Below are 26,977 nucleotides of genomic sequence, written 5' to 3' on the forward strand. Positions count from 1 at the left end.
ATGTATTTTCATTTGCTATTAAATGATTTATAATTACCATATTTTCTTGATATAACAAATGTTATTTCATAACATTATTCATAGTAATGTTTCAGTCAATATGAATATACTTATTATAAGCTTTTCTTAATTTCTACTACTATAACCTTAATTTTTCCAATCATAAGGTTAAATGCCCTATTAGATTTCTAGGGTATATTAAAAAGTTTTACATAGAGAAACTTAATTCTTAAGAAATTGAGTAAATATTATAATACACCAGATGAGACCTCATCCTTTAAGCATTCAGTCTATTACAATATGCTATTAAAGTAAGGAAAGCCTGGTTTATAACAGTATTGTGTGCTGTATAAAAACTTAATGATTCAACATCCAGTTTGATTTATTCTAATGCAACAAACGTTATATGATGTGAAAAATAGCATCATCAGTAATCTTCTAGTGTCATAAAAAAGAGTGATGGAAGTACAATTTGCAACAGGTAAGGGGCTTGGGAATGAATGCATATTTCAACTACTTCTGTCTCTCCTCCTTTCCATGTCACTCTTTGCAAAATGATGAGACGTGGCTGTGATGTTACACATATCATGTATAATAATTTTCTTTCATTTAATCACATTACTTAAAATATATAAGACATATAGTTTGGCTATGTACATATGATGATAATTAATGATAGTGTTCTAATACAAGTATCTCCCCACTGTGGCCATTAGAAGTAGTTTTATTTGTAACCTTCACAACTCACCAGGTTATCTGGATTTCTAAATCCTTTAGAAATCTATTGAGCTTAATATAATGCACAAATAATTACATTATAGTAGTGATAACAAAATCCTGTTCACAAAATAAAAATAAATTTTAATAAAATTTCTAACTTAAAAGGCAGCAAATCTTGATATTTGTAAGCCTGCATTACGGCCCATTACTTCCTAAAGATTCACTAGTATAACCCAGGAATTGAAAGAAGAAGCTTGCCAAGAACTTTCAAGTTGTTCTCGGGATCATATGTACATACTTCTTAATCCATACTTTGGAGATTGCTTATCATTCATTCTGGATATTTGAAGTATTTTGTGTCAGCCACTAATTTTTTTTTACCATTTTAATTTAGTTCTGCAAGTTTTATCATCTGTTGCATTTCAAACATAAATATAAATCAAAGGCTCTTGGATGCACCCTAGGGAAATACATGCTCTTAAAAGTACATTATAGTCTAAGAATGGAGGTGTCTAGTGCTAAGTGAGTTCACTATAGGGCTGTCTTTTAAGTTAAGGGAGAATAATTAAATGACAACTCAACAAAATATGGTTACATATCATGATTTGCACTGGAACATATGCACATACAACCATTCAGCCGAGAGGGTGGCTGATCTGGTCACAGCAGAAGACATTGCAATTGGATATGGCAATAGTTTGGGCCAAATAAAATCTAATACCCATTTTACATCAGCGTCTTTCAGTTTCCAGAGCCATAAGTTGATGTTTTCAAATATCCTGCACCTATAAGCTTGTAAGGGGTTTAGCAAAAATTTTCATATACTTAAGTGAAAATATATCTCTGCCTATATTTTTACCCAATTTTAACAAGTAAATGTAAAAGAAGTGCTCTGAGAGGAACACCCACCAAAATAAATGACCAGAATAACTTATCTATATGTTGTAAAGAATTGCTTATGTTGAGTATGAAATTTATATGTGAAACACTCAAGATTGTTATTGTACTCTGTTAAACTCAAAGTAAATCTAGATCATCCTATGTCACATTCTGCTTTCTAGACTGAGAGTTGAAGACTTTGAGCAGAATGGTAAATTGAGAAAGATTCAAAGATATTTTTAAAAAAGGAAAAAAAGAGAAAAAGACAAACTTACAAAATGTTAGTTACCTAGAGAAATTTGTGTGTAAGAAGGGAGAGTTTAAGTCAATTAATGTTGCATATATATTGTGCGATTTAACAGTACTGAGTTTGAGTAGCAGCACTGACAGGCAGCTGTCAGTTCTACATACTTACTACTGATGTAACTTTGAGCAACATATTTAGACAAGATAAATTTTATGCACACACACACGCACACACACACACACCTTTGCACACACAAAATTCAATCTTCATCCTTGGAAGAGGCCACATTAAAGGCGTAATTTCTAATAATAATAATTCTTAAGGTCATGAACTGTAATCATCAGAGGGAGGAAAAACCTCTAATCCAGAACAACAACAACAAAGCAGTGGAAGTTAAACCGAAATTTAAAAAGTGATTAGAAATACAAGCCTGGCCACTGTGAGTTTATTCTATGGGATGTCATTCAATGAAGAAAAGAAACCTGAGTTCAACAGCTTTGAGTCCCGTAATCTAAGTTTCATTTCCATAATCATTTTTCTTTGATCTTCTATTTGAGAGTGACATCTAACTAAAGTCATCCCATTTCACCTTTTCTTTTGCATGTTGCGTGAACCCGTGAGCAGAGTAAGAAACAGGACATTCCTCGTGAAGATCAGGGACCAACCACCAAGAATTTGGATTTTTGGCCCCAACTTATTACACTCATGGTCACTATTATTGATGAGGATAAAACTGCCTACGCACCTGTCCTGAATCAGTAAGTACAATGTTTTGGAAATGAATGGATTTTATTCCACCAAAGTTCAAATAGTACATATTTTAAGCGCAACATACTCTGACGACAATAATAATAAACTTTTCCATAATTAAGCTATAGAAAATAGTATTTTTCAACTTTTATCAGTAAATATCAATTAAATGATATTACGAATTTTTAGTTTGAGCTCCATGGAGTGTGATTCTTTAGATATGGAGAAAAATATTTTCCAAGATTTGATTTTTTATGTAATGTAAAACTTTTCCTCCAGATCCTTTCATAACTATACCACTGTCTCAAAAAAAAATGTACACTCCCCCAAAACTAAAAATAATTTTGAAGAGCTAGTGTTAAACATATTGCATTGTGGCTTTTTAATAATAAAGATATGGCAAAAAACCTGCTTTCAAAATAGCTGTTCATATTGATTTAACAAATTTAATAAAATATTTAACAAGTCAATTTTCACAAATTATAATCTAAAGTTCATGCCTCTAAGAAAAGGCAGATGAATTAAAATTCGTGACTGTTCTAGAAGAGACCGTAAAAATCCTCATTTTATCAAAATACAACTAGCTGTGTGACCTTAGGCAAATTATCTAATTTCCCTGGGTCTCAATTTCCTCCCAACTAAAATAAAGGTGTAATTATTAGATGATTTCCAAGATCCAATCCAACTTTAATATTGCATATTTAGATTTTATTTTACACCCACATATGAAAGACCATAAAAGCAAAAATAACATCAGACTACCAGATAGGCACTCGCAATCTGGTTAGTGAAGAGGATTGTCTTGACAATATTAGTTAGACCTGAAATGTTATTGGTTAGCAGAGATAGCAGGAATAGACAAACAATGAAGTAGAACAGTGAAGTAGGCTTAGACTTAGTATGGATAAATGACTGTATTCTTATCCTCTATACTGGTCAAGACCATTAGGGTCATTGTTTATGTGGAGTCCAATTAAAATTCCAATTAAAGAAGAAATACATTTAAGTATTTCAGTCTTCATCCTTTTCTGCTTACTATTAACCACCCATTTTCAACAGTCCCCCAATTCCTCCTAATTGTGGAGACAGTGGTCCTATTTTTGGTATACAATCATGATAACATCAAGTTTGCCCTTTCACTTTCTTCTCCCTTTTCCCCCACACCTAATTCTTATATCCGCCTTTTCTTCCTGATGGCCTTTGTGTTTCCTCATCTCTGTACAGACTTTGATCTTTTATTCTCTTCTGTTAGGTCTAGAAGATCTTCTCTTAAGCTATAACATGTCGTCATCTCATCACGGGTCCTGGGAAGTACTTCTCAGGTCTCTGACAGCTTTGTGGAATAGAGTTGTTTTCTTATTTACTCTTTGAACCTTTCTTGAGGACAGAGTAGGTTTCTGAAAGATTGGGAGACCAACAATTTGTTTCAAGACCACAGTCTTGTCCTTGGACTGGGATAGGCCATTTTACAGATGGATACTGGATGAAAACAAACATCTACTGAGAAACACAAATTCAGTTCTATGAAGAAACTTTGGTTTTAATAATCAAAGAAATTTCGTACGTTTACCAAGTTATCTTAAATCAGGATTTGACCAGTAAAAATACATTATAAAATCATGGAAGAAATTAAAGTATCCATGATTTATTTTTAATCATGTACCACAAAATATATACAAAGATTTTAGTTGACTTTATGTAACTGTATAGTAAAGAAGCAGGAATAAATACATTTATTTATGGCAAAAATAGATTTAAAATTATGAACTAAATTAAGCCTACCAAGTGTAAAAATTAGCAATGACATGTGCAAAGGAGAAAATTGTTTTTGTTTTTTTAATTTTGTTTTTAATGTCAGAGTTTAAGTCCACTTTTTTCCTTTGAGAACTTGTCCCTGAAAAAACCAAATGCCTTCCTCTCTTTGGAATCCATTTATTATTATTGTGTTTGGTCAGATTTTAAGGATGCTGTAAAACTTTTTTTCACATACTGAAGATCATTCAATTTAGTTTCTCACTTAATTTGATAAATGCCTTAAGTGAACTCATCCGGAGACTAAGATGGCGTCCTGGTGGCCAATGTTGCATTTGTATAATGTGGTGAGATTTTCATTTATGTCTGTTTCTTTGTTTGAATACTGTATCGTCACATTTATGCTTCATTAATCATCTCCTTGGTTACTTAAACTAATGCGGAATTTCACAAAGTAAAAAATGCAGACCACTAGGGTAAGGATCACATGGACTACTAGCTGGATTTGCAGATCTTGAGCCCCATCCCAAATCTATAGAGTCAGAAAACCTGAAATTGACACAGAAGTCTGCAATATTAATAAACGGTCCCTGTTATTGTATCTTATGGTCAGTAACAATGAAGGCACAGATCAATATGTGAAGGACATGATAAAAGTAGCTTGGGTTTTGTTTTAGAGGCAAAGGCAAGTGAATTTAATGATTTTAAAACATAGGACATTTTAAAATCTCTTTCAATGTAATCCATGATTATTGATTCAGATCATTTAGTGAAGTTCTTATTGTTATCATGAGTTTGAGAAATCATTGTAGGCTTCTGCTTACTCAAATTTGATAACAAGTTTACAGTGACAGTAGAATATAAGCATGAGGGAAAAGACTTGTATTTTGTTGACTAATGTATATTCAGGCGTACATATTTGTTGAATGAATTAATAAATTAAAGTAAATTTATACATGTAGTCAGTGTTTGTTCTGTCTATTCCCATGTTGTTGATTTATTCATGAACTACAGTATTTATTTGAGTAATATTTTCTCAATTTTTAAAATTATTTATAACGAATTTTAGATGTTTTAGAAATTTCAATATTTCATTAAAACTAAATAGTATTAAGCAGAGTACTTTCAGATTTAGGTCTAGGTTTCTGTCTCTTTTTCTTTCTCTGTGTTTCTAACAGGTTTATTGAGGTGTAATTGAATATAATAAAATTTCACATATTTAAATAGTCTAATTTGAATATTTCTGGCATATGTATTTAGCCACAAAATTATCACTATTTTCAAAATAATGAAGATATCCATTACCCCAATAATTCATCCACTTTTGTAATTCATCCACTCCTCCACCATCCCCAGGCAACGCCCCTCATCTGCTTTCAAATACTATGAATTAGTTTGGAAACGTTATCATTATGTGTGAATGTAATCATAGATTCTCTCCATTCTTTTGTCCGGCTGCTTTTATTCATTACAACTATTTTGAGTTTCACCCATGTTATTGTATGTTTCTTTTTATTTTTGGGTAGTATTCCATTGTACATATATACCACAATATGTTTATTCATTCATCTGTTAAAATTTGTATTTTTTCAAGATTAGGTTGCTATGAATATTTGTTTACAAGTTTTTGTATAGACATACTCTTTTATTTCTATTGAGTTATGTGGTAAATATGTACTTAATATTAAAACTGCCAAACTGTTTTCCAAAGTGGCTGTACCATGCCAACACTTGGTTTGATAAATCTTTTAATTTTACCTATCCTAATAGGCATGTATTATCTAACTATGATTTTAATTTGCACTTTCCTGAATCCTAATGATACTGACCATATTTTTATCTGAATATTTGAAATTCATATATCTTCTTTGGTGAAATTTCTGTTCAAATCATTTTCCCATTTCCAAATTAGGATGTTTATCTTATTATTGTTGAGTTGTAAAGGTCTATACTAGATAAAAGTCTGTCATTAGAAGTAAATGTTGCAATATATGCTTCTAGTTTGTAACTTTCTTTTCCATTATCTTACTAGTGCCTTCTGAAGAGCATAGTTCTTGCGCATTTTTAAAAAAATTTTGATGGAATAGTCCAATTTATTGATCAGTTTCTTTTATAGTTTAAGCTTTTAAAAAAATTCTATTTTAGAAATCTTTGCAATCTGCACAGTCAGCTTGCAACACCACAATTTTCTTCTAGACATCTTACATTTAAATCTATAATTCATTTCAAGCTAATTTTTACTTGTTAACTGGTGTGATAATGAAGTTTAACTTTCTTTGGGATCATTTTCATATGGTTATCTATATTTTTATCTCTACTTGTTGAAAATTATTCTTTCCTCATTGAATTGCTTTGGCACCTTGGTGAAAACTCAATTGACTGTATATGTAAGAGGTTAATTCTGAAGTTCTCTGTATTCTGTTCCACTGATCTATATATCCGTAATTACACCAGTACTGCAAGTCTTGGTCACTATCGTTTTCTAACATATTTTGAAATATTATAGTAAAATTTACTCAACTTTGTTTATATTTTTGAAAATTGTTTGGCTCTTCTAGCTCCTTTGCAATTCCATTTAAATTTGTATCGGTTTGTCAATTTCGACACGTAAAATGTCTGCTGGACTTTTGACTGATATTGCATTAAATATATACATCTATTGGGGAGAAAAGAAAACAGCAATATTGAATTTTATAATCCATTAACACGGCATGTACATGCATTAAGGTCTTATTTAATTTCTTATTTTGGTGAAAAGGTGTTACATATTCTTTGTTAATCGGTTTCTAAGTATTTTTATTACTATCTTAAATGGTATTTTTAATTCCAAATTCCCATTCTTTGTTAATAGTACATAGATATACAAATATATATCTTCAGCCTTTCTAAATTTACTTTTTTGTAGGTTCCTTGAGATTATTTAAATAAATTATATTTTTGTCTAAAATAAAGATCGTTTTACTTATTTCTCTCCAGTTTGGATGTATTTTATTATTTTTCTTGCCTTATTGCTCTGGCTAAAATCTTCAGTACAATGTTGACTAAAATTAGCGAAGAGCAGACATTCTTGCCTTATTCCTAATCTCATAGGGAAAGCACAGAGATTTTTACCATTGAATATCATGTTAACTAAATGTTTTTCATGGATAATGCTTTATCAAGTTGAGGAAGTTCTGTTCTGTTCGTATTATTCTGAAAGTTTTTATCACGAAAGGGTGTTGGATTTTGTCAAATATGTTTTCTGCTCATAATAGGGTAATCACATAATTTTGCTTTTCAACAATCTGTATGGTGAATTATACTAAGGAATTTTTAACTTTGAACCAACTTTGCATTCCTGGGACAATCTCCACATGGTCTTGATGTATAAGCTTTCCTACATCATATTATACTTTATTGATAAAATTTTGTTAAGTATTTTTGCTTTTGTGTTTATGAGGATATTGCTCTATGGTTTTATTTTCTTATAGTGTCTTTTTCTGTCTTTTATATCAATGTAATGATGGTTTTATAGAATGAGTTAGACAGTATTTCCTCCTGTGTAATTTGCTGAAAGAGTTTTTATAAAATTTGACATTTTCTTTTCTGAGTTTTTGATAGAATTTACTGGAAAAATCATCTGGGCTTAGAATTTTATTATAGGAGGTTTTTAAGCTAAAAATGTTATTTCTTCATTAGATAGAGAGCTATTTAGTTTACCTATTTGTTCAGTTTAGGTCTTTGTAGTTTGTATCTTCAAGAAAATTTTCCATTTAATCTAAGTGGTGAAATTTTCCATCATGTAGTTGTTTATGCCAGTCTATTATTATCTTTTTATGTCTATTAAATCTGAACTGATTTTTCCTCTCTCATCCTTAATATTGATATTTTGTGTCTTCTCTCTTTTGTTCTGTCCAACTGGCTGAACATTTATAAATTTCACTGGTCTTAAGAAACAGCTTTTGATTTTATTCGATGTTTTGTTTTTTGTTTTTAATTAATTTTTTTCTCATTCCTTTATTATTGTCTTTCTTCTGTTAGTGAAGATAAATGTTAAATGGCTATAGCAGTAATCCAGTGATAAGATATGAAAGCCTTGTATAAGATGATGGAGAGTTAAGGTTAGATTTGTGAAATAAATCACAAGATCTTTATGACTAAATGCATTGAGTGGAGTGTTAAGGAAGAAAGTAGAGACCGTGGAAATGTCATATTTATAGGTGCATCATTATTGGAGATAAGAAATATAGGAGGAAGTATCCGTGTAAAGAAGATCACAGTGACTTATGTTTTGATATGCAGATATTTGGTTATCTGTGGGACTTCCAAGCCTTATATGCAACAGACAATTGTATACATAGATAAGAAAGTCCTTTAGGTTGATATCAATTAAATACATAATGTAGAGAAGTTTCGCTATATGTGCCTAAAAGTAAGAAATGCTAATTATTTCTAAATATTCAGAAAATTTTATTCATTTTACTTAACTATCGTGACTTCATATTACTTTGTTTTTGTTATGCAGACCAAAACATAAGCAGAAATATGTTTCATCCATTCTGTTATCTCATTTGTTTGCATGCATTGTACTATAATATGTAATTTCTTTTAGTTTTCTCCAAAAGTATACATACAGTGAAGTCTCAACTCATTTTCTCTGTAGATAGCAGAAAGTATCTCAATGTATTGAGTAGAAAATGGACTAGTTTTAAAAGATTGTCTTTTCCATTTGCAAGGATAAAATTTGCCTATTTTCCCCCTCTCAGGGTTATGTGATGAGGCAGAACATTAGTTTCAAATTGCATTGTTTTTAAAGATAGTATATTTTATTTGCTGAAGTGAGGAAGTTTATGTTTAAGCTACTTTGATCAGGGATTTGCCCTTCGTTCTTTCTGTTTTGGAAATAATGTTGTTCAGAGTATTAAAGTTATTGATTTGTTTGCTTACACTATGGCTTCCCTAAATTACTTTTATATTTAAGAAATTGTTATGAAAGTGTTTATCATACTATAAAGTACAGAGACTATGCAGTAGAGTCCTGTATATCCATCATTCAAATTCAACAATTATCAAAATTTTGTGATGTTTTCTTCATCTATACTCTTGAGTTTTCACTTTCTTTTTCTTTTGGCTGAATTATCTTAAACAAACTTCAGACATTTTATCATTTCATCCCTTCTTAGTTCAGTATTTATCTCTAAAAATCATGGCTTTCTTTTGTACATCACAATTAATAACATTAACGGTAAGGCCCTGGTATTGTGTAATCCCTATTCCATAATCAAATGCTTCTGATTTTCTTTAAAGAAGTTTTTTTTTTTACATTGGTTTGTTTCAATCAGGATCCAAATAAGGTATTCGCATTACATATGGTTATTATGTGTTGCAAGTCTCTTTCATACTAGTTAAGTCCCACCTCCCTTTTATTTTATTTATACCATTGACTTCTGAAAGAAGCTATGTTCATTATCCTTTAGAATATGCCACTTTCTGGGTTATTCCATTTGCCTCCTTCTGGTGCCATTTAACCTGTTCCTTCATAGTCAATACTCTCCACAGTTGAACATTACAGATTCATTTTTTGAAGAACACTTGACAAGTCAGTGTGTGTATTTCATACTATGTTACATCAGGTAGGACATTATCTGGTTATTTCCTTTTAGTGATGTTAACATGGATTAGTGCTGACAGCCTTATTTCTTCATCAACCTTTCCTCTAATGGTTTCATTTATTTATGATCACTTCAGAATTCGCTATTTCATTAGGGATGACAAAATGGTGGTTTTATAAGGTTATCATTTCTTCAACATTTATTCATTAGAATTTTTTGCAAAGAAGAACTTACTTTGCTAAGTAATTAGGGTTAATTACTTGGTTACCCGTATATATAGTAAATATAGGAAAGATAAGGTAAATATTTAATTATTTCTTTTAACCTATTTTATCTCATTATTTTCTTTTCTGCTCTATTGGACTTTTATCATTTTTCATTAACAGTTTCATTTGAATTTAATAAATATATATTGAACCCTTAATATATGCCAGGCACCATGCAAGGCTAGAATCACAAATATTTGATTTGTAAAAGAGATGTGTACGAAATTAATCAGTCTTGAAGTGGTTAACTACTGTGCCTGCCGCAGTCACAAGTGATTTTGTGGTGAAACTCCTCCTACACGCCCTTGCTGATGCAGGCTTATGTGAAAAATTTTGCACAATAAGAGAAACTAGGTTCACTCTCTGGAACTGTACCGAGAAATCCCGAGAATGAATCAGCTGACAGGGAGAAGAGACACTGAAAGTTTATGAATTTGGAGATACCTGTAGTAGGTGATCAACAATTAAGAATAAGTCAGAATGAAGTATAAACAGGAATGAAGATAGAATGGAGAGAGAAGAAGGTAGCTGACAGTGAGTGGAGGGAAAGGATACTCGGAAGGAAAAGCAGGTACAAGAATAGCAGAGTCACATACTGGAGGACTTTGTGCATGAAGATCCCCACCTGTGGTCATTCAACGCGCTCTTCAGCGCTGCCTTAAACCCTGAAGGAGCATCTTGTCTGTCTTGTCTGAGGGTCCCTGAAGCCTGACTCCAGGGACTGTTTGACTCCAGTAGACAGAGTTCAGCTTTTCTTGGGTTCCAGTACAATGTGGTAATGGAGTGTAGTCTTCTTTCTCCAGTACCCAAAGTGTCCTTACAAAAATTACTTTTTAATTATTTGTGGTTACTTGAGCCTCTGATTTTTGGAACCAAAGTAGCATAACTAACCCAACATAATATTATGTGGAAGGACACATGTATTCCAGTATAGTTGCAGTTCGTTTGCTGTTGAAATGTAAAAAAAAAAAAAAAAAGTGCTTTAATTTGAATTCTTAGGATCTAGGTGAACGGTTCATTTCCTACAAGTGATCAGTTTTTCAGACCTGCAGTTCATAGTGGGCAGAATACGTAGTGAAAAAACCTGCAGATCTGTTATAAAAATCTACCTGACACTAAAGACATAAAGTAAAATTTCAAAAGTAATTTTAAAAACTATTGCTCATGTATATCATAACCATTTTGAATTTTAAAACAGATCAAGTATGTTTCTCTGCAATTTCCCAAAATATTACATTATATGGAAATAATTCAGATACTTTTCTAAGTGCACAAAAGTACTGCCAAAGAATGCTTACCAATAATTATACTAATTTAAAGACCTCTGAAGATTTCAATTTTCTACCGCCCTGACCACATATCACAGAGGCGAAAAAGAGTTGATCTTGAATTTTTCAAGGTTTGTCATGCTTGCTGAAATATTTTAACACAACTACATATTTGTATGTTATAAATATCATAATCATTATATAGGGAACCACGGAGAATTAGCTGGAGACAGGCACTATTCTAAGCATTTTTACAGTTTAATGTTTAATTCTAAATTTATTCTAATGATATCAGTACCATTATCATCCCCAAACTGCAGATGATGAAACTTAAGCATAGAGGGGACTAACTTACGCAAAATCACTCATCTAGTAATAGGCAGAATCAAAATGTAAGCAACCCTTTGAAATAACAAAAGGGTTAATGTTAACAAAAGGATCCCATAAATAAGATGATGAGCATCAATCCTTCCAAACATTTCTGATATTTTAATGATTAATCTGGATCTGATCGCAACATCTTTTAGGCTTTCCATGTTTTAGAAATTAGGAGGCAAAACTTAATTCATGAGACCTTATCAGGATTTGTAGAGATAATGCACAGAAAGCACCCGGCCCCATGCCTGCGTTGAGTAGGTGCTCCCCAATGGTAATCTCCATCTCTGCTCTACTGCCTTAAGCTCCCTGCCCTGCAATATGAACAGGAGGACTTGCTTGTACCAGGTCTTGCAGCTGGAGAAACAGTTATCTAAACCCAGTAAATTCTGTTGACTATTTACCCCATGCACATCACACAAGTTATTTAGGCTGTCCCTGGCCGTCTCCAACTCCTTTGTCATACTGCCAGGTGGTATTTTTATTGTCTTATGCAATGCTGATTTCAAGAGTTAACTCAGAGCTGAGCTTATGATGATAGGCCTAGCTACTTGGGAGGATGAGGCAGGTGGGTCTCTTGATCCCAGGAATTCAAGGCTGAAGTGAGCTATGATCAGACCACTGCACTGCAGCCTGTGTGACAGAGCAAGATCCTGTCTCTGACATAAGTAAATAAAAACTTTTAAAAAGCGGAAGCCAGGAGCAGTGGTTCATGCCTGTAATCCCAGCACTTTGGGAACCCAAGGCAGGAGGATTTCTTGAGGCCAGGAGTTTGAGATCAGTACATAGTGAGACCCCGTCTCTACAAAAAAATACAAAAATTAGCCAGGCATTTTGCCACGTGCCAGTAGTCCCAGCTATTAGGGAGGCTGAGGCGGAAGGATCTGCTTGGGCCCAGGAGGTAGAGGCTGCAGTGAGCCAAGGCAACACTCTGAGCCAAACAGCCTCAGCAACAGAGTGAGAATCTGTCTCAAAAAAAAAAAAGTTTACATAGATCCATTCACAATTGTGTTTTTCATGTTAAAATTAAATATATACTTAAATATCTGAGTTCATTAAAATAATGCCTTGAAACAAAGAGAAAGCAAAAAGATAAAAAGGGTGATTGGCTTCAAATGGCACTTATGATCAACTTGCTTTATGGCACAAGAGAAACTAAGCACAAAAGGAAAAATTTCTACCACAGCGTTAATTCGTAAGGATGGCTTGTAATTTACTAGTAGAGTCCTGATTAATAAAATTTATGCTTAGTTGTTCACTACATTCATGATAATAGCAGTTAATTGCACTAAATGCATGTCAAGTATCTTCAGTGCAGAACGTGCTAACAAAGGCTTAATAAGTTTTATAATGTAAAAAGGGCACAACAAACTGTCTCTTAAGTTCTAGCTATGAGAAAGAAATTTCAGATGCATACATGACAGGCAGTTACAGAGAACCATTGCTTGCTTATTTGTAATAATTAACATACTTTTCTTCAAAGACAAACTTTGCATATCAAAATAATACTTCACATTTAATGGATTCTAATTTTATCCATTGTGACTGATGAATCAGTATTATCAAATTTGGCAGTGGCAGATTATGTTTTCCTCATTTCACTAAGAAATTTGCAAGATAATAAATTGGGTTATTAAATTGTTGTGTCTCATAAGATTCAAGATTTAAAACATTTGTGCTTTGTTAATTAATTGCTGCAAATTAAAAACAGGAGACAGTCACATAATGGTGGAATGGATCAGTTATTTCATTAAACCTCCTCTTTATGATGGTAGATTAAGTTAAGCTATGACTGCACTAAAAATGAAGAAGAGGTGGAGCTATACCTTAGAGAATTTAATCTGTGCACAAGAAAACCTCATGAATTCAGACTAGTGTGAGAAGAGCTAATTTAAATACATATGGTACATAGGAATATTTAATGCTCCATATTTATGTGTACTTCTTTTAAGTATGTATGACAATTTCTACAAAGTTACAAAATGGTTGTGGAAAGGTAAACCTCTTTCAGTTTTGCTTCTGTCATAGTTTGGAACTGATTTGTAGTTAATGTATGAATTGTTAGTGTATAGCTCAATACTTCTGAAGTTCATAAAACCATTCAGTCCTGTGAGTACATAAACATTTTCCTTTGCAATCAAGTTTATTGCTATTAACTTTATTAACAAATTTTCTCCTTACAGACTAAACACCTAGTAAGTACAAGTATAAATTTTCATTCACTTTATGTGATTATTTTTACATTAGAATTGATGGAATCTAAATAATATTTTCCTGTCTGTCTCATTTATACTTAGAATTTCATCATTATCAGCAGGAAACATTTGTTGAGTTCTCACTATGTGCCAGTGACTATGCAAAATATTTACATGTAAAATCTCATTTAATCCTCACAGCAGCCCTAGAAACAGTCCCAGGTTACACAATTAATATCATCCCCATTTGGCAAGTGAGAAAATTGAGTTTTGAAGAGATTACTCACTGCTCCACTGGGTAAATTAGCTAAGCAGCAGAGGAGAAATGAAATTGCTGTCTTTTGGAATGCATTGCTATTTAACTTCTATATTATACTACTATGTATTATGCAGGAGAAATAGACAAAAATGTGTTAAATTTTGGAAAATAAGCCTCTAGCAAATATGCAGATGGTATAGACTCCTTAGCTAGCCCCTGCCAAAAGGCAGAAGTATTCACCTGTGGAAGGTGTCAGAAAAAAACAAACTCTGCCTTTTAAATAATGATTTGATACTGGGACTACAGCATAGAAAAAGCATTTAAAAATTTAGTGTCAAAGTGAGATTACATATTTACGAGTCTACAAAGGCAAGTTAGACTTGGTGAAAAAACACTATTATGGGAACATTATTTTGTGGCCCCTTAAAAATTAGAAACTTAAAAGGTAGCCATTAGTTATTCAGACATTGATAAAATCTATGTTGTCGGGAAAATGGAGTGTTTCTCCTTTCATTTGCAGTACCAACTTTCCTCTTTCACCTACTGTATTTTACTCATAGTTGTTCATTTTTTCTTCCCTATTTGAACAAGGCAGAAAAAAGTAAAGAATTGTTTGGGAAACTGTTAGCTTTGCAAATGTTACTAAGTTATATTCTGGCTGCTAAAATGGTTTAAATAGTATGGAGAGAAAAAATTATATACATATGTAGGTATTGAGAAGACTGTGTAAATGTAATTAATACTGTTAGGTAGTAAAGAGATGCTATGTGAGAGAAGTGTAGGAGAGAAACAATCTTATCCTTCTATGTTCTGAGTCCTCAGCTGTAGCCACTATAACAAGATCCATTAACAAGAGAAGAGCATACGAATTTATTTAACATAAGCTTTATATGACACGGGAGCCTTCAAAGGGAATAAAGACCTGAATAAATGATTAAATTTGAGTATATTTTGTGCTAGGTTTGATGAAAAGTGGAGAGTTGTGGGGACATGTATAGAAGCCCCCAGAAAAAGTATAAACACAGTAAACTTGGAGAAACAGCAAGGCCTGCTCGTTCGCATTCCTTTTGACATCCGTGTCTTCAATGATAAGGATGCTTCTTTCTTTCCTTTTGGTGTAGGAGCAGCACCTCTCACGTAAGGATCTTATTTCCTGCTTCAGAGGAAGATTAGAAAATCCCTTCTAGGTTTTATGTCTTGCTTCAGGGGAAAATCATAAAGTCCTAACTGCATGTGCCATTTCTCAGATTCCGTCCACTTGAAATATTCGATTTGCCAAGGTGCCATGTTTTGGGGTAGCGTGTCCTGAACCCTGTCAGGAGGAACATTTTGTAATGCTAGACAAAATTGGTTAAAGAGAAAAAATGTTATTCCCCTTATTTTCATCAGTTTGGAACTACAAAGCAAACATCAATAACATTGTGCCAGTTAAGTTAAACCTTGTGTCAAGAGTAAAATTATGGAATTTCCACAGTGTAAAAGCACCAATCCTGTCACTAATTCTTAATATTCAGTGAGCTCAGACCCATTTATAGTCACTATGCACTTCCCTTTGCCCTTATCATTCACAACTATTTAATCATTGCTAATTCTGCCTTGAATACAACAGAAGACTTAAAGGGAGGTGATGCTTGGGCTGTGCTTTCCAGGGAGAGAGAGAGGTTATTATCTCATAGAAATTAAGAAGAAGAGACAACAGGAAGGTGGAAAATTATCAGAAGATAGATGGAACGTCAGGCATGTCAAGAAATAATAAATAATAGAGGTAGCTAGATTATTCATGGTAAGGGTTGGGGAATGAAGGTGAAAGAAATGAAAGTTGGGGCCAGATGGTCAGAGCAGGCTAGTCATATTAATGAATTGAAACTATTATATGCTAATAAATGTGTGACAAGCAATTTATGGTTTTAAAGCAGTAGTTAGAAATATGATGGCCTGTGTGTTTAAAAGGTAAATTAGGTGATAATATAGAAGATATATCGGAAGAGAGAAAAATAGAGACAAAGACCTAGACTAATAGATTAGTGCAATTATTGAGGCAAATGAAGATAACGACTTGAATTGGGGGTGTGATATTAGGAATAGGGAAGAGAGAGGCAAATTCCATAGGTAGACCAAAGAAAAAATTCCCAGGAGGGTGGAAAGGAGGGGACACTGTGGATGGTGGCAGAGGTTGATGACTCTGGTAGCTATCTAAATTCATCAGCTAAATAGAATTGCCATTAATTTAACGATGAAATATGTAAGAAAGAGTAAGAAAACTTCTTCCGAATGTACAAAAAGTACCATAGAGTGGAGGTAAGGTCAAATAAAATACAGGCTTCAGAAGAACTTGTGTAACTGTTAAAGAAAGAAACTTTGCATTCTTTTTATTTTCTATCATGCGATGTCTATTATCTCTATAGGTAATAGCACAACCAAAATTGAAACCAGTGTATCGTAATGTTTTATAATGAAGAAAAACTTCTAAAACTGATCAGAATGAGACCTCAGACCCCAAATATTGTTTTCTGTATAGAAGTAGATCTCAGCAAGAAGTAGATCTTGAGATTTAAATTTAAAGAGGGACTACTACATAAAATATGAAGCCAATTATTTAAACTGTAAATAATTTGAGGAAAAAACCAATAGCCTAATACCAAAAAAAAAAGAAAGAAAAAGTTAACTGTGAAAACATTTTCAATGCATGGGAATTTTTTTTACTGTAAAAGAAAAGAATGAGCCGGGCATGGTGGCTCACACCTGTAATCCCAGCACTTTGGGAGGCCAAGGTGGGCGGATCACAAGGTCAGGAGATCGAGACCATCCTGGTGAACGTGGTGAAACTCCAGCTCTACTAAGAATACAAAAAATTAGCTGAGCGTGGTGGCGGGCACCTGTAGTCCCACCTACTTGGGAGGCTGAGGCAGAAGAGTGGCGTGAACCTGAGAGGCAGAGTTGCAGTGAGCCAAGATGGCACCACTGCACTCTAGCCTGGGTGACAGAGTGAGACTCTGTCTCAAAAAAAAAAAAAAAAAGAAAGAAAGAAAGAAAAGAAAAGAAACATGGGCAAGATACATTGGCTCTGTTTCTGATTCTATCTTTGATTTGTTTCATGTTCTAGTATACTTTCCTAATCTCTAACGTTACTGAGTCTAAAATGAATGTTATTAAAGTTCCGTTTACATCTCTAAATATCAAACAAACTCATGAATATTGTTTTTTCTTTATTGGAGAGATTTCAGGGCTTAACTCCTGACCACCAATTTTTTAAATTAGAAATAATAACAACTGAACAGGGGTTTTGTGAGATACAATATTATCCATCTTTTAAAAGAACTCATGTATATAGTAAAACTCCCATTGATTCTACTTCAAAATTGAGTTTCAAAAATGATATGATTAGAAAAATAATCACATTCAGCTTCACAGGCTGTATGAAGTAGAAAATAAGAGTCCTAATGTTTATGTATCATTTCTGTAAAGTAAATCAGTAAAAATTAAAAGCATGACTCCCCAACCTAAGGTTTACAAATTTTCAGTACTTTGGTGTGTTTTCTTCCAGCTAATCTTTCACACATATAAACATAGAAATTCATTTAATAATGTTTGCTTCCACAGTGTTTTTTATGAAATACATGATCATATTTTATATGCTAATCTATAATTTGCATTATTCACCTAATACTGCTTGAGAGACATCTATTCGTGTCAATTGAAATAGATCTGCCTTGGTCATTTCAATAGCTGCATATTTTTCCATGGTATCATTTAACATCAGGATGATGCAGCCAATGAGGGGACTCCTGGGGCACAGAGAAGAGAAGGGGATAGGGACAACACAGATACTGGTATAGAAAAGAACTGAAGGCCTGTAGAGAGTCATTAGATAACTATGAGAAGATCAACTTCAAAAAAAAGCCTGAATTTTCATCAATTTTTAATTGTTTCCAGTCTGATAAGTAGAAAATTTTTACTCTTAGTAAGGTGAACAGCTCCTTTCTTGTGTTTCTAAGGCTTTGATTTTTTTTTAAATTTCCCTTTCATCTCAGCCACTTTTTCTTTCATTTTTTCTCTAGATTTTTAACACGTTAATAATATTATATGTTCCTTTTATATTAATAATATTCTCTTTTTGTCTTTTATATAAGCTGTATATATTTTTCCAGTTTGTTGTTTTATTTTAAATGGTGGGTTTTGTTTTGCTTTTTCTTTCCAACTTTTATGTGAGGTTCAGTGGGTACATAGGCAGGTTTGTTACACGGGTAAATTGTAAGTCATTGGGGTTTGATATACAAATTATTTCATCACCCAGATGATAAGCATAGTAGCCAATAGGTAGTTTTTAGATCCATACTCTTTTCCCACCCTCCACCCTCAAGGAGCTCCCAATGTCTGTTGTTCGTTTCTTTGTGTCCATATGCACTTAATATTTAGCTCCCACTTATAAGTGAGAACATCTGATGTTTAATTTTTGTTCCTGAGTTAAGTCACTTATGATAATGACCTCCAACTCCATCCATGTTGCTGCAAAGGACGTGATTTTATTCTTTTTTATACCTGTGTGGTATCCTATGGTACAAATGTACCACCTTTTCTTTATCCAGTCCACTGTGTATGGGCTTCTAGGTTGAATTCTATGTCTTTGTTATTATGAATAGTGCTGTGATGACCATACAAGTGCATGTGTCTTTTTGGTAGAAAGATTTGTTTTGGTTATATGCCCAGTGAAGAGATTGCTGTGTCAAATCGTAGTTCTATTTTAAGTTCTTTGAGAAATCTCCAAACTGTTTTCCACAGTGGCTGAATTAATTTACATTCCCACCAGCAGCGTATAATCGTTCCCTTTTCTCTGCAACCTCACCAGCATCTGTTATGTTTTTACTTTTCAATGATTGCCATTCTGACCAATGTGAGATAATTTCTCATGGTGGTTTTGATCTGCATTTCTGTAACAATTAGTAATGTCAAGAATTTTTTCACATGCTTGTTGGCCATGTGTAAGTCTTCTTTTGAGAAGTCTCCGTTCATGTTCTTTGTTCATTTTTAACGGGGTTGCCTGTTGTTTTTGCATGTTGACTTGTTTAAGTTTCTTACAGATTCTGGATATTACCTTTGCCAGATGTATAGTTTGCAAGTATCTTCTCCCTTTCTGAAGGTTGTCCCTTTACGCTGTTGATGGTTTCTTTTGCTGTGCAGAAGCTCTTTAGTTTAATTAAATCCCACTTGTCAATTTTTCTTTTTGTTGCAATTGCTTTTGAGGTCATCATAAAATCTTTGCCAGGGCCTATGTCCAGATGGCATTTTCTAGGTTTTCTCCTGGGTTTTTGTAGTTTCCAATTTTACATTAAGTCTTTAATTCATCTTGAGTTGATCTTTGTATATGGTGAAAAAGATCCAGTTTCAGTCTTCTGCACATGACTAGCCAATTATCCCAGCATCATTTATTAAATGAGGAGTCATTTCCCCATTGCTTTTGTCAGCTTTGTGAAAGATCAGATGGTGGTAGGTGTGTGGCCTTATTTCTGGGCTCCCTATTCTGTTCCATTGTTCTATGTGCCTTTCTTGGTGCCAGTATCATGCTGTTATGGTTACTGTAGCCTTGTAGTACAATTTGAAGTTAGGTAGTGTGATATCTTTGGCTTGGTTCTTTTTTCTTAAGATTGTTTTGTATCTTTGGGTTCTTTCTTGGTTCCATATGAATTTAGAATTTTTTTTCTAATTCTATAAGAATGTCATTTGCCAAACTGCTTTCCAAAACACCTATAACATTTTGTATTCTCAAAAGCAATGTGTCAGAGTTCCAGCTCCTCTGCATGCTTGCATCTTTGCTAGCCCTTAATATTGGTGGGCTTTTGCCTTTTGTTTTTTTTTAGCTATTCTAATAGACATGTAGTATCACATCATAATTTTATTGCCAAGTATCTAATGACTAATAATGTTGAGGCTATTTGCATGTGTTTATTTCCCATCTAATTTTTTTCTCTGCTGAAGTGTCATTCAAATCATTTGCCCATTTTTATTGGGTAATGTTTTTTCTCTATTATTGAGATTTTAGTGTAATGTATATATCCTGGACATAAGTCCTTTATCAGTCACATGTTTTGCAAGTTTTTTTCTCCCTGTCTGTGGCTTATCTTTCTGTTTTCTCAACAGTGTATTTCGAAGATCAGATTTTAATTCATGTAGTTCAATTTATCAATATTTTATTTTATGGGTTTACACCTTTGTGTTACATCTAGACAATTTTTGTCTAATATAAGGTCATAAGGATTTTCTACTATGTTTTCTTTCGGAAGTTTTATAGTTTTAGGTTTGGCATTTTGGTCTGTGGTCCTTTTTGGTTAAATGTTTAATTTGTTGCAAGGTATGAGTCAAGATTTTTTCTTTTTTGCATGTGGATATTCAAGTATTTTAGCATCTCTCGTTGAAAAGACTGTCCTTTCTCCACTGACATACTGTTACACGTTGTTGAAAACTAGCCACTCTTGTATTTGAAGATATTCTGTATAAATTATTATATTTTCATAGAAAGCTGCAAATGCAAGTAATTTTTGTTCTTTACTTTAAAAGAAAAACAACATTTTTTTCCTCTTCTAGTGCTTTTACTTTGCCATGTCAATTTTAGAATCAGTTTGTTAATTTCCACAAGAAATTCTGCTAGAATTTTGATTGAGATTGCACTGAATCTATGAATCAATTTGAGAAAAGACAAAATTCTAACATTATTGAGTGTATCAGTCTATAAATACAATATATTGATTTAGGCCTTATTTAATTTCTTTTTTCAATACTTTATAGTTTTCTTCATATAAATCTTGTACATATTATCTTAGATTTATAACTAGGTATTTAATAACTTTTGATGCTGCATTAGTCCATTTTGACACTGCTATAAGGTGCACGCCTGTAGTCCCAGTTGCTCGGGAGGCTGAGGCAGGAGAATCGCTTGAACCCAGGAGGTAGAGGTTGCAGTGAGCCAAGATCGCACCACCACACTCCAGCCTGGGTGACAGAGTGAGACTTCATCTAAAAAAAAAAAATGCCCGAGACTGAGTAATTTATAAAGGAAAGAGGTTTAATTGACTCACAGTTCTGCATGGTGAAGGAGGTCTCAGGAAACATAGTCATGGTTGAAGGCTGAGGGGAAGCAAGCAGCTGCTTCACAGGGCAAGAGGAGAGAGACAAGGGCACAGGAGGGAACTGCCAAACACTTTTAAAACCATCAGATCTCATGAGTGCTCACTCACTATAAGAGAACAGCATGGAGGAAACTGCCCCCATGGGAATTACAGATCCCTCCCTCAACATGTGGGGATTACAGTTTGAGATGGGATTGGCTGGGAACACAGAGCAAAACCATATCAGATGCTATTATAAATGGTACTGTTATTTTAATTTCAATTTCCAATAGTCCATTGGTAGTACACCGAAATACATGATTTTGTATTCTGTGACCTTATATTTTGTAGCTTCTTAAATTAGTTTTTTAGACATTTTCTATGCAGACAATTTTTAGCATGCCATTTTTTATGTAGAAAACCATGTTGTCTGTGAAGAGTTTTATTTATTCCTTTGCTATCTATATGCCTGTTACGTATTTCTCTTGCATTTTAACAGAATTTAGGAACTCCAGTACAATGTTATGTAGAAATACTGAGAGTCAATATCATTATCTTCATCCTTAAGTATCAAGTGTGAGACTTAATAATTTTAGCAGTAGAGTTTTGTAGATTCTCTTTAAGAGGTTAAAAAAGTTCACTTTAATTACTATCTTCCAGAGGGATTTTAAATCATGAATGAATGTTGAAGTTTGTCAAATATCTTTTCAGCATCTATTGAGATGATCATAAAATTTTTCTTCCACAGTCTAACAATACGGTAAATTATGTTGATTCATTTTTGAAGGTTGAATTAACGTTGCATTTTTGGGACAAACCCCTCGATCATAATGTATTATTATTTTTATATATTGTGAGATTAAATGTGGTATATTTTGTTGAAGATTTTTACATCTATGTTTATCAGAGATATTCTTTAGTTTTTTGTGTGTTTGTTTTTAGTTTTAGTTCTTTATTTCTTCGTTTCTTGTATATTGTACTGTAAAGTTAATATGATCTTATTCTCGATTCAAATAAATTAAAATAACTAAGGAATTTTGCCTTTTTATAAGCATAAAGCACTCTTATTATATCACCTACAATTTTGATGCTGCATACTAATTACATAAAATCTAATGTACTACAAAATGTATGATGCTAGTATTTATGCTCAGACGAAACCTTTTGAGATAAATTGTTTGCTTAGGGTTACTTTTATATCAATAAAGTAAAATTTAATATTGAATACTAATTTATATGTATTCAGATTGTATTAAATTTTTTTAGAAAAGTTCTGAACTTAAATACTTGATAAATGTGAAGCTTCTGATTTAAGTTTTAAAATCGAATGCCTTATTAGACAAATTGATAAAATTGGCAGTCAGTAAGGGAAATTGATGCAACACGCTCTAATTTTGATGGAAATATGGACTAGACTAGTTCTGTATGTGTCAGTAGTCTTTTCTTATTTGAGGTTGTCTTGAGGTCATATTTCCTTAGGTAACACTTTCCATACAGGATTATACTCTTTTTTATTCGAACCCCCAAATGTGGATGAATGTGAGAGCTAGCTCTGTTCTTTGATATAAATATTTTTATTCGTGTGTGCGCGTCTGCATGTATATAGAGAGAAAATACTTCTAGTCTTACATTCTGGCATGGAATGAGTGTTTACATTGTAATAAAAAGACTCGGTCATCATATTCATTGGGCTTATATTATTAGGAGCCTTATCATGATACTGAAAACACATGCAAACAAAATAAATTTTTAGAAGCAGTCAGAATCTTGTTTTTAACCTAAGCTTGGTTAGTCTAAAACACAGACCTGCCTGGAAGTTCTGGAGGATAGATTAGTGGGTGTGTCCACCAGGAGCCATTTTGCCAGAGGGAGTGAGGAATCTTTGTTCAAATAATTCACATGAAGATAACAGATAATAGAAAAAATAGAAGTACTTAAGTGTGCTTCAAAGAAAATGGCTGAGGGACGTATATGAGGTGTGATTTTTTCGTGTCACATGGTGTTTGCTATTCAGCTTCATCTGATCTATCCTCAAAAGTGAGACATAAAAAGATGGAGTCGGCCAAGTATGGTGGCTCATGCCTGTAATCTCAGCACTCTGGGAGGCCAAGGCGGGTGGATCACCTCAGGTCAGGAGCTCCAGACTAGCCTGAATCAACATGGTGAAACCCTGTGTCTACTAAATACAAAAGATTAGCCGGGCATGGTGGCATATGCCTGTAATCCCAGCTGCTCGGGAGGCTGAGGCAGGAGAATTGCTTGAACCCGGGAGGTGGAGATTGCAGTGAGCCAAAATGGCACCATTGCACTCCAGCCTAGGTGAAGAGTGAGATTCCATCTCACAAAAAAAAAAAAAAAAAAAAAAAGATGGAGTCTTCCATAAAAACGAAGGAGCTCTTGAGACACAAACACTCATCACAAGACATCCACAGGGAGCCCCAGGCACCGTTACTTTGGCACCGATATAATGAAGTCTCTTTTCTTACCACCCAATAACTTTTTAACATTAAACTCTAGTGCGTTAACTTTTTTTTTTACTTACGAAAGTTCATAAAGAGAAATGTCATAAATAAACATATTTATGAACTGTGTAATAACTACTGTGGTATATATGTAAAATGCTGTATTTTGGTTTTGAGGCATGCCATTCTTCTTCATACACTAATACAATGTGTTTGGTTTTAGGTTTCCTCAAGAGCTGAACATGGGAAAAATAAGTGCCGAAATTATGTGGACTCTTTTTGCTCTGGATATGAAATATGCTTTAGAAGGTAATTATAAATATTTATACTTATTTGAATACATGTTAGAGTTAAATGGTGATATTGTGTTCTTGGCTTTAAATGTTAAGAATTGAAACATTAAAACACTAATTATTGTGATCAGTTTAGTTCTAAAACTTACTTCCATATGGTAGAAAGATAAGGTCTCAAAGTACTCAAAAAGCCCTAAATAAGTATATACATTTTTAATTATATGGTCTAAGTTCTTGGATCATAAGAGTATTTCACTGGTAGGATTATGCTCATATGCAAGAATATTTTATGGTAGTTCATTTACCAAAGCAGGCCATATTGAGGGGGTGGATGACTTGTTTAGTCCAGATATTTGTCTACCTGGACTTGGAAACAGTATCCATGGGGAGGAGGGTCAAAATCCTGCCAAGTTTACACAAGAACAATGGCAGTGGTCTTCACCCGAAACTCCACTCCGAATAAGTACAAATCATTCAGTGTAGAAAAAGAGAAATACAGCTCTAAGTTAAGTAATTCTATAAATATTCTTTGTGCACCCACGTGTGTTTACAGTTAGAGATAGAACCATAGACCCGGTTACTATCCTCTAGAAACTAACAACCCGGTAGAAAAATTTCTTTGTACTTATTCAGTAAATATATATTGAGCCCATAGATACTAAATGACCATTGGTGCACTGGATGTAGGGGATGCAACGGTGAACAAGGTAGCCCTGGTCCCCACCCTCATCAAGATTATAGAGGAGGACGACAAGAATGCAAACAGTCGCAATGTGGAGTGGTGAGGGCTTATGATGACGGAGTGTCTGGAGAAGAACCTACATCAGACCTGGGGCTAGGGGACAAGGCAGGCTTACTACGGGAACGTCCTCTAAGAAAATGTAACTTTGATAAAGACCTAAAGGATAAGTAGGAGTTAAGAAGAGCTTTTGGTAGGACAGGGCGCTAGCAATTAGAGAAAGCACAAGGTGCATTTGAGAAGAGAGAACTCAGCGGGCCCAGTGAACAAGAAAGAGGTAGCAAGAGAAAGACAGGAGAAATTAGCAGGGACCAGCAGACAGGGCCTTGTGGGCTATCGTGAGGAGTTTGACTCTGTGCTGAGAGAAACAAAGTCCCATAAAGGATTTTCAGCAGGTGCATGTCTTACTTAGATTTGCAACTTAGAAAAATCGTTTTGATTACAATATGGAAAATAGGTTGTGAGAATAAGACAGGTTTTATAGAGTTCATGTTTCTCATGCTACCGTTTAATAGCTTTCCTGTACCAGGTTGCAGAGGGAACATACAGTTTTTCTTATTTGGAAAAAAAAGGTACTCAATAGATCATAATACCTAGTTTTCTGATAAAGTCAGCCCCTCCCACTCACAAATAGAGAGGTTTATCTAATCTTTAAAATCACACGAGAACTGCTCAGAGGTACAATTCCTTACTGCAATGAGGTGTTTCTTCTACAGTTTATTAATGACCCAGCCCTTCCTGCCTCGTCCATCTTTGCCTCCTACTAACCACATCCTTTTACATCTCTGCTTTCACTGTCTCTTTGGGACCCCAAAATTCTCTTAAATCAGACAGGAACTACCAGTCCACTCAGCAAATAACTTTTTTTCAGATAGCATTCACTACCCTAAGCCTATACTCTGCATCCCCCCACCCTCCTTGAAAGTCTATCAGGCATCTGAAAATTTTTAGGGTCGATAGAGATTCTTAAACTCCTCTGTCAGAACCGACTCTTCCCAGCTGTTCCCGATAGCAGTTCTTGGTACCACCATTTATGCAGTTACTTAAGCACTTACGGGTTATCATTGACTCCTTTATTGTCTTCACTACAATAACAGTTTATTCCTGCCTGAGGGATTTTTTTGGTCAGCTGCTCTGATGCCTGGAATTTCCTTCCCACCAATCTTCATAAGCAGCCATGTAGGGCTCAGCTACCCACACCTCCTCAGAGAAGATTTCCCTCACCACATTGTTTGTAGTAGCTCCCAGGAATAACTTTATTTTAATTTGCTGCATAACAACTAATTTTATTTGATTATTTGTTTGTTGATTTGATTATTTCTTACGTGTCTTTTTTACCACAATGTAATTTTTTTGTCTATGACTTTTACCGACATATCTACGTCGCCTATAATGATGTTTAGAAAATAGAAGCTACTCGATAACTACTAGTTGAACAAATAAATTACCAATGTTACCAGGTAATCCCAACTCAATGGATTAGTGGAAAGGGCAGTAGAGGAGACATCAGTTTGTGACCGTCTTTTGCTGTGTGACCTTGGGAACATTCCAGGAGCTCAACACCTTTGTGTTTCACCGTTCTCCCCTTTTGTTTGAGTAGTACAAAACTCAGTGCATTTTCAAACGTTTATTGCCTTTTTGTATCATGTTGTATAAGCCAAATGTTATAGAAAGTTGATAATTAACTTTACCGTGTAAGTTTTAGAGTAAATTTAAAATTTAAATCTATGTCTTAGAGTAAATTTAACTGGGGACTTTGGTACAATTCTGCATAACCGTATTTTCCATATTTAACTATGATTCAGCATACTTCATATACATTTGGAAGATTAAAATGTTTTAATGCTTTTTAGTAGAATAGATGGTCTTACTAGTGACATATTCAATTATATGAGATTAGAGCTTTTTGAAAAAAAGAACTATGTTAACCATGTATCAGTCCTTAACACAAGCCTGGCATGTAGTAGTTGCTCAATAAATAATGATTGCATGAAAATCTAAGGTGCACTAAAGCAGTGTGTAAATGAATATATATGTGTAGATTAGCAACATAATTCAGAATTATTTTCATTTATATTAGA

General features: G+C 33.7%; 1 protein-coding gene across 1 annotated transcript in view; it reads left to right on the forward strand.

The window, feature by feature from the left end:
* The window catches only part of UNC13C (unc-13 homolog C), a 620,990-nt gene that overhangs the window by 379,486 nt on the left and 214,527 nt on the right, over window positions 1–26,977 (forward strand). The window contains exons 17-18 of the mRNA XM_032174369.2: window positions 2,471–2,604; window positions 24,088–24,173. Coding sequence (XP_032030260.1) covers window positions 2,471–2,604; window positions 24,088–24,173 — 220 coding nt within the window. The remainder of the gene's footprint in view (window positions 1–2,470; window positions 2,605–24,087; window positions 24,174–26,977) is intronic.

This window comes from Hylobates moloch, unplaced genomic scaffold (assembly GCF_009828535.3).
Source record: "Hylobates moloch isolate HMO894 unplaced genomic scaffold, HMol_V3 SCAFFOLD_14, whole genome shotgun sequence".
In the NCBI taxonomy this organism is placed as follows: domain Eukaryota; kingdom Metazoa; phylum Chordata; class Mammalia; order Primates; family Hylobatidae; genus Hylobates; species Hylobates moloch.